The 11,796-nt window shown below is 52.2% G+C and overlaps 1 protein-coding gene across 1 annotated transcript; it reads right to left on the reverse strand.

The window, feature by feature from the left end:
• Positions 1-3,536: 3,536 nt before the first annotated feature.
• LOC149306121 (aspartate aminotransferase, mitochondrial) lies at positions 3,537-11,510 on the reverse strand. Its single transcript, XM_089476859.1, has 10 exons — positions 11,346-11,510; positions 10,190-10,346; positions 9,752-9,880; positions 8,929-8,988; positions 8,634-8,795; positions 7,800-7,904; positions 6,760-6,910; positions 6,010-6,175; positions 4,879-5,029; positions 3,537-4,607 (listed from the first exon to the last, which is right to left on the reverse strand). Exons 1-10 carry the CDS (start codon positions 11,429-11,431, stop codon positions 4,485-4,487), a joined length of 1,290 nt encoding a protein of 429 aa, XP_089332985.1. The 5' UTR covers positions 11,432-11,510; the 3' UTR covers positions 3,537-4,484.
• Between the last annotated feature and the right edge of the window lie 286 nt (positions 11,511-11,796).

Here is an 11,796-nt window from a genome sequence, read left to right on the forward strand (position 1 = left end):
TATTTTCCAAGAAAGTAATAAAAAGAATGTGATAAAATACAGATAATATACTGCAATGCCCATAATGCTTTATTGGACGGTACATAGCACTTCTTTTGCAATTCCTTCACTTTCCTTGGTCGATTACAGCGGTTCCCAAACTCTGTTCCTCCAGAAGATTTTGCTTTGCTTGGCCAGTGCCCAGGGATGCTGGGATCTGAAGTCCAGAACCTCTGGAGGGTCAAAGACGGTGGACCCCTGGTCTCCCCTGCACTCACCATCTGCAGAGCTGCCACGCCGCCCGCCATACTGAAGGAAGAGGAAGGAAAATCACTTGTCTATCCTTGCAGCCTTTTAAGCACCACCATCCCCACCTCTTCCCACTTATGAACAAAACAGTATTTTGATTCCCTATATGTTAAGAGACAGTGTGGTGTAATGGTTTGGGTGTTGAACTAGGGCACTGGGAGACCAGGGTTCAAATCCTGGCTCAGCTATGGAAACCCACTGGGTCACCTTGGGCAAGTGATACTCCCTTTGCAATGGCAAATCCCCTCTTTAAATACTTGCCAAAGAAACCCCACAATAGATTCGGCTTAGGGTTGCGACTTGAAGGAACACAACAAATGTTAAGGTGGCATTCCAGGTGCCCAGACAACCTGGCATGTGAAACATCAGGCATTCTGGAAAAACCAAAATGGCCCAGGAGGGAGAATGCAAGCGCAGACCTTTCCAGCCATGCACTAGGGGTCAATTTAGTGGACAGCCCATGTCATAAAAAAGACAAGACCAGAAGGTTAAGGGTGGAGAATGCCCCACTTTGCACCACATTGTGGCTCATCTCTCTCTCTCTCTCTCTCTCATGTGCGCATGGCAGCAAATACACAGCACTCAGGGCCTGCAGAGCCACCGACGGAGGCTGGGATAATGGCCTGAGAAACGGTTCTGTGCAAAAGCCCAACATTATTCTTAGGCAAGCAGGTCTTGCAAGATGAAGAAGTCTGTGTCAGGTGCGCATTTTTTGCCTTTCCTCCAACCTTTCCCTCTTTCTTTTTCGTGGGCTGGCAGAGCATCCTGCTGAGTAATCGCTTTCCCCCAAAACCAGCAAAAAAAAGCTGTCTGTCTCATCCAGGGCACAAAGTTCAAGCCAAGTCCGGATTTTGGAAAGAGTCATTCAGGGAGAGACAGAGAAATCTCTGAGCAGACAAGTATTTCTGTTCCTCTGCTTTTGCTCCTCGCAGAATAATTGCCATTACAAACATTCACGTTTGGTGTATGCTTTTCTTTCCTTTTATAAACAGTCCATTTCACAGCCCTCCCAATCTAGTCCCTAAATCCTATTTGACATCCCTAAACCCTAGCCATCTTGGTCATTTATGTAATATAGTTGAAGGGTCCCTTCCCAGCTATCATTCCTTGGAGACAAGGTACCCTCTCCTCTCAGACAGGGAAGGAAGGGTCCAGAGGCCGGCTGGCAGCTGGGCCTGGGACTCCAAAAACTCTGGGCTCAAGTCACAAGCGAGCCATGCACATGACCTGGCCATTCCCTTCTGCTGCTCCAGAGACTAGAACATGAAACAATGGGTTCGAATGACAAGGTAAGAGCTGAGCATGAGGCAGAAAGGCTTCCCTTGTGAGGCCAAGGGCTCTCCTTTCCTGGCAGATTTTCATCTTGGAGGCTTTGGATGCGAATTCCTTACTTCCGTGGCATGAGACTGGGCTAGCTGACCCTTGGGGTCCCTTCCCGCTCTACAAACCTGTGGCTCCACAAACTCCAGGGACTTCCTGCTCTACAAACCTGTGGCTCCATGGGACGATGCTTCCCCTCCATCTGTCCACCCATTCATTCATCCATCCATCCATCACAACCCTGTGAGGTTGATGAATAGGGAGCTTCCACCCCAAGCCCCTGGGCAAGGCAGGGATTTGGGGCAGGAGAGTGCAATCCCACTGGGGCAAAGGGGGTCCCTTGGGGGGTAGAGAGGGAGGGAAGGAGCCCCCCACCCTTCCCTCTTTCTCTCTTCCAAGGCTTCTCTATGGGGTCCCTTCCCTCTCTCCCAGGGAGTCTTATGGGAGGAGGAATGGATGAGAGACCCCTTCTGTAGGGGGTTGTGCGGGGAGAGAGGGAGGCACAGAGGAAGCTTTAAGGGGGGCAGGATTTAAGGGGAGGCTGGGGAAAGGAGACTCGCCTTCCTTCCATCCTTTCGGGGGTCCTGGGGGGGAGGCAGCCCCCACCCACCCTTTCCCCTCCCAAGGCTCCTCTGTGGGAGAGAGAGGGAAGAAAGAGACCCCACCTTTCGAAGGAGAATGGAAAAGCCCCCCCCCCCAAAAAAAAAACACTCCCTCTAGGGGTTCCCACCCTTTGAAGGGAGAATGCAAAGGGACCCTTTCTTCCCTCCCTCCCGGGATCCCTTGGGGGGCTCTTCCAAGGCTGAATAAGGGATGTCCATGGGGGGAGGGAGGCCGGGAAGAGCCCCCTGCTGCCACTCTCCCAGGGAGTCTTAAGGGAGTCGGAATGGAAGAGAGACCCTTCCTCTGGGAGTCCCGAGGGGCAGAGAGGGAACCCCCTCCCCTTCCGAGGAAGGCAGGGCTTGACCGAGGAGCCCCCAGCCCCAGGGGGAATGGGGAGGACAGAGACCCCTGCTGCCACTCTCCCAGGGGTCTGTTGGAAGGGAAAGGGCAGCCCCCTGGACGCCCACCCTTTGGGGAGGGTCTCTTCCTCTTGCAGCCCCTTCCCTCACTTGCCTGCTTCGCCCTTCGCCGCCTTCTGAGCTGCTGCGGGTCACGTGGCGCCGGCGCATCTCCGCCCACAAGACGCGCGCAGGGCACGCTGGGAAATGTAGTCGTCGGAGGGCTCAAATCAAGAGCATGCCCAGTAGGTTAAGCTAGGCCCAAAGCATCCAAGGCTCTAAAGCAGCACTACAGGCTTTGTAACTAATTGTTTAATTAACTAATTGGGATCTTTTACGCACATAAAAAGGGGGGAGTTCTCCAAGGCTCCAATCTCAGTCCCTGCTATGGAATTCTGGGAGCTGGAGTTTGTTGCCCTCCCGCCCTCAAAAACTCCATTTGCAGACTGTATCCCTATCAAGTGTGGAAAGAATGAGTCAAGGCTATGGAATTCTGGGAGCTGGAGGTGGCTGTGGGGCCCAGAGCATTAGTTTTGTTTAATGTTGGTTGTATTTTAGTTAAGGGATGAGGGATTGTTTTTTAGTGTGTATTTTGTGTATTTGCTGATGTAAATTGTTTATGCATTTTGTGGATCTGTTTATGTAATTTTGTAAACCGCCTTGATCTTTTGGAAAGGCAGTATATAAATCACATACTTCTTATGAAGGTGGATCATGGGGAATTATGGGAAAGGAAGGTTAAGCGAGAGAGAAATGCTCCTAGGGCTTCATCGCAAGAGGAGGCTTTCCCGGGTGCCTTCCTCTGAAGATATGCGAACAGCCTGAATCTGCTGTGCGCAAAAGCTGCACAAGGGAACAGTCCCTGCACATTGCTGATAAAACAATTTTGCCGCGCCATGTTTCCAAACAGAACCAGAGACAGTAGGATTATCAGTTTCACAGAGGAGCTTTACTTTTGCCCAACGATTGCAAAGAATCACATGGGGAAAAAGGAAATCTGGGACAGAACATGAACTTAACAGAGCTTTCCTAAATCCAAAGCAAATGCAATTTAAATCTGTTACCCTAGAATGCCAAACAGCAGTTAGGAACTTTATTCTATTGTCTGCCTTTTATTTGGTTTCAAAGCAAAATGCTACCAGCCTACCTACCTATGATTGGAAGTGGTGCAAACGTGTTTTGGCAAAGAAGGGAGAGTAACCTGCCATCCTGGGGCTGTGACCCAGTCCCCCAGAGGCACAAACGCTAGGGACCTGAGGCCCTAAATCTGTGAGAAAGCAGAAGGTAAAGAAGCCATGAGCTCTTGGCCTGCACCGCCTCCAGGAAAGAAATGCAGACGCAGAACAGCCCCACCTGCCTTCCTTTGAAAGCAACTGGGCCTTTTAAGGTTGTGAGGTTTTCTGGAGAGGGAGGGGGAGAAATTTTGCAAACGTGGTGCTTTTCTGCACAGAAAGGAGCTTAGGGGTCTGTCTGGGGGACCCCCCAATCCCAGGGCAGAGGGAAGGCCTGGCGCCCCAACTCCCACAAAGCAAGTGGCACACAACCTTTGGGCGACACGGCCGCCCGTGACAAGGCCTGCAGGCAAACATTCACTACAGCATTTCCCACCGCAACCTCTACAAAAAAATATTACAAGGATGAAAGGCTCCATTTTTGGTTAAAGCACAGAGGGACACATCTTAAATGAGGGGAGGCAGGGCTGCACCAGAAATACATTCAGCCGTGTTTTTTAAGTGCTCAGGGAAAACAAAACCGTTTGTTGGGCAACGTCACTGCCTCCTCCTCCTCTTCTTCCTCCCCTGCAACCGGCAGCCAAAGTGTCCAAAGAAGGCCCAAGGGAAGGCTGTTGGAGTGATCTGGCTGGGTGCACAGGGTTTACTTGGAGACCTGGTGGATGGCGTGGGCCAGGTAAGCGACGTTGCCAGAGGTGACCCCTGCGACAGAGATGCGGCCGTCCTTCGTCATGTAAACGGAGAACTCCTTGGTCAGCCGCTCCACCTGAAAGGTAAAAGCTCTGTTTCTTTCTCAAAATACGAAATGTATTGCGACAGTGTCTTCTTTGAAAAAATTGCAAATATTGTGACAGTCCTTGTCTTTGAATGGCATACTAAGCACACCCAAAGCAGTGATTTTATATCCATGAAACCAGTTGGTCTTTTCTTTTCTCTGTTTCCCCTTCCTTCCTTCCTTCCTTCTCTGCTGCAAGAGACTAACATGGCCACTTCTTTGATGATTCCCATTCTGTCGTGCGCCTCTCCTCCCTCCTCACCTGCTCAGGCTTCAGCCCCGTGAAGCAGAACATGCCGATCTGGTCCGTGATGTGTTGCCAGTTATGAGAGGAGCCCTCCTTCTTCAGGTTGTCCACCAGCTGGGTGCGCATCCCAATGATGCGGTCGGCCATCCCCTTCACCTCCACAAGCCTGTGCCAGGAAAGAGCCAGAGAAAGCGATGCAGAGACCAAAGGGGCAGTGAGAGGACAGAGAAACAGAGAGAGGCAGAGGACAAAGGAAGGTCTAGGAGGCTGGCCACCTTCTATCGTGATCCAAAGGAGTTTCATCATGAGAAATCCAAAAGGAAGAAGGCAACCCAACTAGGAAGCCAGAGTGATATTCCCGGGGAAATGCACCCATTGCTTGCCTTGACACAAACAGTGGCTCTCATAGGCACTGCATAACACACTCCTGGGGTTTCTAGCTTTTAAAGGTTTTTGATCCTCACCAGAGAAAAAAAGGGGATGGTGGTGGAAGAGACTCTAAAGGAGAAGTGGGAAACCTCCAGTCCAAGATCAGGCCCACTGCCTTCCAACTGGGGCAGAGGGGAGACCCCTGGCAAGGTAGCAGCTTATTCCTAAGGATATGTGAGTGATGCAAAACATGAAGACTCCTTGAGAAATTCAGGGTTCTCTACCTACATAGGCACCTGTGGCTTCACAAAGGAAGGAGACATGCAGGATTCAAAGGAAACATCTTATTTGAATTGCAAACAGACATTAAGTTTCCTTAACTTTGAAAATCTACCAGTGACCGCAGGGCCAAAGGGTGAGGTGCCAGCCTGCAAAGAGCCCTCCTAAGACCAGAAACAGCAAAATGCTGGCCTATGACTAACATCTTCAATTTATTTCTCCTATTTGCCTGATGTAAAAAGAAGCCAGTGTGACTTTGAAAGCTTGCAAAATGGAATTGCGCATTTTGCTTGTCCCAATAAAGGTATCATGGTTTGGAGCCACTGTGGCTGCTCCAGGTGTGAAATCTGGCATCAAGCATGAACAAGGCCAGATAGGCAAACACATCAGGAACTGCCCCACATCTGAAGGGCTTCTTTGGACCGCTAACATGTCCCCTCAAGCCCCGCAGGCCCCGTGTTCTCCCCTTCTCTATTCAGCCCTCTGGCCCTGCCTTACCACTCCTTCCTCAGATCGGGGCTGTTCAGGATGGTGGAGGCGATCCGTGCCCCATTGATGGGGGGGTTGGAGTACATGGGGCGGATGAGGATCTTCAGCTGGGACTCCACTCTCTTGGCCTCCTCCCCGTCCTGGCAGACCACTGTGAAGGCCCCCACACGCTCCCCTAGAAAGCAAGGCAGAGACTGCAAGGCCGCCCCATTTCCCCAGAGAGAGAACGGGGTCCTCCTGGCCATCCTTCCTTTGCCAGGAACACAGGCACCTTCATGCCAGAGGGAGCCTTGTTTCTAAGGCTGGGACCCCCAGATACTGCCACAAAGATTGGCAAAAACCAAAACAGAAAACTCAAGAAAGCGTGCCAGATATCGGGGAAGTCCTTATCGTTATGGCTGAACAGCATCTTCCTCACTAGTGATTTAAATCATTAAAATCCAGTCCTTCTAAGAAATTACTCGATTGAAACCAAGTCAACCTATGGTGTTTTGGCAAGAGCTTTGCAACCAATGACACGCACATAGGGTCATTTCCCACTGGCAGCTTCGCCAGTGCTGCCATGCTTCCTTTTCTAACCTGGAAAGGCCTCTGCAAAACTAAGAGCGTGGTCCAAAGTCCAAGCCCCGTAAGCGGGAAATGCCTTCCTAGTCTGGGCTGATCACCAAGTGGGAAGGGAAAGCCTCTCTCAAATCCTCTAAGCAGCTTTCCCTTCCTATGGCGCCAGGAGCAGGGACACACATAGTTCCAAGGGCTTACCATACAAGCCCATGTTCTTGGCGTAGGACTGGGAGAGCACAACGTTGATGCCTTGCTCAATGAAGTGGCGGACGGCCCAGGAGTCCCGGTTTATGTCCCCGCTGGCAAAGCCCTGGTAGGCCATGTCGAAAAAGGCAAAGAGGTTCCTTTTCTGAAAGAGAAGAAGGCAGCTCATCTCAGCTTAGCCAGAGTGATGCTTCTTCCCTAAAGCAGTAGCAAGAAAAGGCAGAGTCTGCAACCCTGCCAGACCAAGCACCGACTGTCATGGTTTGAGAAGGTCAACAATTCACTTAGAACAACAACTTTCAATCATTTAAAAACCAAATTTCCACTGCTTTTTAAATAGTTACAAATGTTCTGAATCACTTGAGGAATGTGCTGAAGTTGGGTCTGTGGCTCACTGAACAGCTGCCCAGGCCTGGCTCCGTCTGTGAAGATCAAGGGCACTTTCTAGTTTTCCCACACATGACTTTCCAATTGGGCATTTCAAGACCCAAGTCCCAAACAGTCAAACCTCATGCATATTTAACTGATGTAAGAGCTCTAAACCTGCTGCATCAAGTCCACGGAGCTTTAACAGAATTACACAATCCCCCTGTAAACCTAAGCTTGGCTAACACAACACGACTTGTCTAGCTGAGGTGGAAGTGGAATGCAATGTGATTGTTTGGCCGGGACTGGAATGTGGCCAGTCCCTCATGAAACTCTGAACAAACAGTAGAATAGAACCAAGAAGAAAAGCTTCAGGGCGTGAAGTCAGGTTGAGAGATACCCAAGACAATGCTGCAGTCCTTGCTCATTTCCCAAAGACCACCATTTCAGGATCAACAGACCAGATTAATGAATGACCCAGGGATGAGCTCTGTTAGGGCCTGCATAGCACTAGCACCTCAGGTCTGTAAGCTGGAATACTCCAAACACACGGAAGGCTAACAGGCCCCAATGGTTGCAGGTTAACATTATGAAGAAGGAGGACAAGAACAGTGAGACAATGGAAGTAATACAGAACCTCTGCCTCTTTCTGCCCCACTGCTGCTCACCTTCACAACAGCTGCCAACTCCTTCCATTGCTCAGGTCGAGGGTCCACTCCGGTTGGGTTGTGAGCGCAAGCGTGGAAGAGGATGATGCTCTTCTCTGGAACTTTCTTTAATACAAAGAGAGAAAGGGAGAGAGAGAGAGAGAAAATGATGGGCCACAAACAGAGAATACTTAGGGAATCTTACTGAGCTGTTCTGATAAAGGTGGGCAAAATGGGGCTACCTCTTCTTGAGGTATTGAATGCCCCAGATGACCCCAACCATCTTTTTTCTGGCTAAAAAAGGGGGAAGATGTGCATGAACTGCCCCTCCTGCAAGGCTCCAGGATGACAATTCACATTTTAAATGGGCTGCAGGAACTCTGTACAGTTTAACAGCAGAAATGACTGGCTTTTTGAAACCACAAGTGGACCTTCGGCCAATTCTAATTTGTTTTGGGGCAGGACAAGCAGCTCCCGGAGGGTCCCAAGGACAGAAACTTGGGCAGCAGACCCATGGCAGTTGCCGACTCCATGTTAAGAGGTGTTAAGAGCTCCTTAAGAGAATCAGGGTTTCTTCCTCATCCAACCACCCAGATTTGCTTCATGCATCCAAAGAAAATAATTATGTCTTTCACAATAGAAGAGTTGGTTGGTTTTTCTATGAGACATCACTACCAATGACTAATGTGAGCACTCCAACATCCAGTTTGTGTATCCCCAAAATATTACATTAAACGGCCCTGCTAGCAAAGGGGAACTGAGACCCTTCCTGGATCGGCCTTTTGCAGCTGCCCACCCCAAAGCCCTCTGTGACCCAAACTTCCCCAACCTGCTTGCCTTCAGTCCTCAACTTACAGAAATGTCATCCAAGGCCCCAGAGAAATCAAAGCCGCAGGTTTTGGGGTCGTAGTACCGGTAGCTTTGCAGCTGCATCCCTGCATCTCTGAAGATGGGAGTGTGGTTCCCCCAGGAGGGTTTGGGCAGGTAGACGTCACGGCTGGACTTGAAAAAACGTTGCTGCACCAAGGAGAGGAAGAGGCACCATTTCAGTAGCGCCAGAGGCTACAGGCGGCTTGAGGGATCATTTGTAAGCGGAGCAAAAATTCCAAACCCCTTCTCCCCAATTTGTGACGGTAGAATAAGGACTCACCAAGAAGTTGGCACCAACCCTGAGAGATCCTGTTCCAGAAATTGTCTGCACAGTGACATACTGCAAGGGAAAAGATCATCAGCATTTTCAGCATCAATATCCTGCCCTTTCTTCAATCCTGGGACTCAAGGGCTCTGCAAAGGCAGAGCAGGATGCATTTTTACCTATTAACTCCTATTAATTTACAGGAGTTCACCTTGAACGTAGACTGTCAGTCAATCTAGAGCAGTGGTCCCCAAATCGTGCTCTTTTAAGGGATTTTGGACTTCAGCTCCCAGAATCCCAGACTATTGGTCAACATGGCTGAGGCTTCTGGTTGCTGAAGTCCGAAATCTCTTCAAGGGCATAGTTTGGGGACCACTGATCTAAAGGTGTTGCTGATTTAACTGCAACTCGCAAATTACAAGAAAGGCAATTCCAAGAAGCCATGAGGAAGAACTTCCTGATGTCATCCACACTCCAGTTCCATGCCACCATTATTTGTGGCTTCCTACCTCTGAGAGAGGTTTTCGTCCTGTTCACAGATGCCGAACAACCTCTTCTAAGCCTTGATTGTTGATCATAACAGTTTCTAAGCTAAGGTATCCTGGGCTCCCACCTCTCTTGCCTTTGGATCTGCTCACAACTGGGATGCAGATCCCTCTCTGACATTGCATTTGGCAACTGGGCTGAGAAAGGGTCTCCCTCTGCCTTGTCCCAGGTCAGCCAGGGCTCCAGGCTTGTGCTTCCTTAGGAGAAAAAGTTGCCTTTGGGAGAGAGTCTCTGGCGTAAGAATCCACTGCTTGAACACAGGACTAGTTATGGCTAAGTCTCTGCTCCTTACCCGGCCGCTCTGAATAACTTCGTTTGTCTCTCCCAGGGCCAGCTCCGCAGAAGCCTTGTTGAACTCTGCTAGGCCAGCGATGGGTAGGTATTCCTTGTCCAGCTTCTTGGCTGCGATCTGGGCTTCCGCCTGGACAGAGAAAAGGCACCTAGTTCACTCCTTTGCTTCCCTTGCATGCCAAGAGGAAACCCAAATGCACACTCAGCTGACCTGCTGTTCTTAGCTAAGAAGTCCAAACTTCAGATGGAGAGAGCGAAAAACAGACAGCAGGATGATTCACTGGTTTCAAGGAGAAAGAACGGATATTCCCAGTCCATGGGAATGGGAGACAGGCTTGCCTAGTGCTGCAAAAAGCAACCCAGCAAAGGATTTGCTTTGCTTTGGACTCGGGCACCTTAGGCCTCACTTTGAGCAAGAGCTCAAGGGAAGCGGACTTACTTTGCGGACGCAGTTCAGGACGTAGGGCTTCCCGTTGTCATCGCGGTACGCGCCGACTCCCAGGTTCATCTTCTTGCTGTTGGTGTCGCGCTTGAAGGCCTCCGTCACGCCAAGGATGGGGTCGGGGGGGCCCATCTCCACCTGAGCCCACCAGGAGCTGCGTCACAACAGCCACCACAACAGGTTGGTTGGCGCTCACAACAGCAGCGCATCCCTCCTTCACTCCAAGTGCCTTTGAGAAGTAGCGTGCCATGGACCCAGCCCTTTCCCAATGGAGATGTTGGGGCGCTGCCTCTCAAGGTCCTTTTCTCCAAGCCTGGGCAGACCCCCTTTTCCCAGGAGAAGAGCACCCCCCTCGGCCCCTCTGCCATCCTGCCTACGACTGAGGCCTCCTGGGCTTGTTCCTGCCATCTTCCAGCCTCAGAGGGAGAGAGGCAGGCCCAGCTCCATCAGGCCTGGGCAAAGGAAGGAGCCCAGCTGACCTGGCCCCAGAGGGAGAGAGAGAGCCACCGCCAACTGACCCCTTTCCTTCTCCTTTTGCACAGTCTCTCTTTAGGGCAGGGAGCTGCCTTTAAGGGCAATGCCTTGCCTCCCTCTGAGGCCCAGAGAGTGTGGCCTGCTGCTGCCCAAGGCCCCTCGCTGGCATTGCTCTGGATTCGAACCCTGCTCCCCAGAGTCCTGGAAAGGCCCCTCCTCTGCCTGAGTGTTTTCTGTGCTTGACTCAGGACGGCTCTATAACAGGGCTTCCTTGGCAAGGCTTGCTCACAGGAGACTTGCCATGGCCCGGGGGACTACAACTCCCAGAATCCCCCACCACTCGGGGCTGCTGGCTTATCCTCCTGCTATTGGGGCGGAAAGGGGCCGAACGGGAGCCGGAAGTGCCGCGTGCTCCTCTCCCTGACCCCCATCCCCTTTGGGGCGCCCTCCAAGGCCTCTCCAAGGGCAGCCGCGCCTCAGCCAATCAGGAGAGGCCCTTCCGTGCCCGCCCTTCCTGGCGACCAATGGCGCGCGCGCGCTTCTCCCTCCTTTCTCCAGGGCGACCAGGGTTACGGTCCGCGCCGAGGGACACAAGGCCGCGAAGGTCGCCCTACACAGGCCCGAGGTGGGCCAGACACGCGTCGAGCGTCTCGTGTGGACGCGGCCTCCGCTTGCTTACCCTGCCCGGGCGGAGAGGAGCGGCAGGCACCGGGGCGAGAGGAGGAGCTGGGCCATGCGGCGGCTGAGAGGGTTCCAGGGGGCCATGGCGAGGCGGACGGAGTGGCAGCCGGAGCCGGAGGGAAGGCAGGGAGAGGAGAGGCGGAGCTCCTCCGGAAGAGGAGGGCCAAGGGAAGCCCCGCCCCTTCCGGGAGAGACGTGCCGCCCCGGCGCCCACCGGCAGCAGGGACCGAGGAGGACCAGCGCAGCCTGTGGCGCCGGAGGCCTGGGTCTGGTCACGCAGCCACGCTCTCTCCGCTGCCCCAGGGAGAGAGGGTCGCGAGGCTGGCCTCCCAGGGCAGTCCTGGGCCAAATGAAGTGGAGTCTGGCTGACAGAAGGGAGAAGCGTCGGAGGGGTCCTGGCTGGGAAAGGCTCTCTGTTCTGCTTCTAGCGGCCAATCAGGATCCAGGGG

The sequence above is a fragment of the Sceloporus occidentalis genome, unplaced genomic scaffold, assembly GCF_023333645.1.
Source record: "Sceloporus occidentalis isolate IW3139 unplaced genomic scaffold, rSceOcc1.0.p SCAF_10, whole genome shotgun sequence".
Lineage (NCBI taxonomy): Eukaryota > Metazoa > Chordata > Lepidosauria > Squamata > Phrynosomatidae > Sceloporus > Sceloporus occidentalis.

What these genes read in the sequence shown, in the direction of transcription:
- LOC149306121 (XM_089476859.1), bottom strand. Translation starts at nt 11,431, where the DNA reads ATGGCCCCCTGGAACCCTCTCAGCCGCCGCATGGCCCAGCTCCTCCTC. An exon ending in TCCTGAACTGCGTCCGCAAA is followed by an intron (nt 9,881 to 10,189) that starts GTAAGTCCGCTT and finishes TTCTCTGTCCAG; the next exon opens with GCGGAAGCCCAGATCGCAGC. An exon ending in AAGTTATTCAGAGCGGCCGG is followed by an intron (nt 8,989 to 9,751) that starts GTAAGGAGCAGA and finishes TTTCCCTTGCAG; the next exon opens with TATGTCACTGTGCAGACAAT.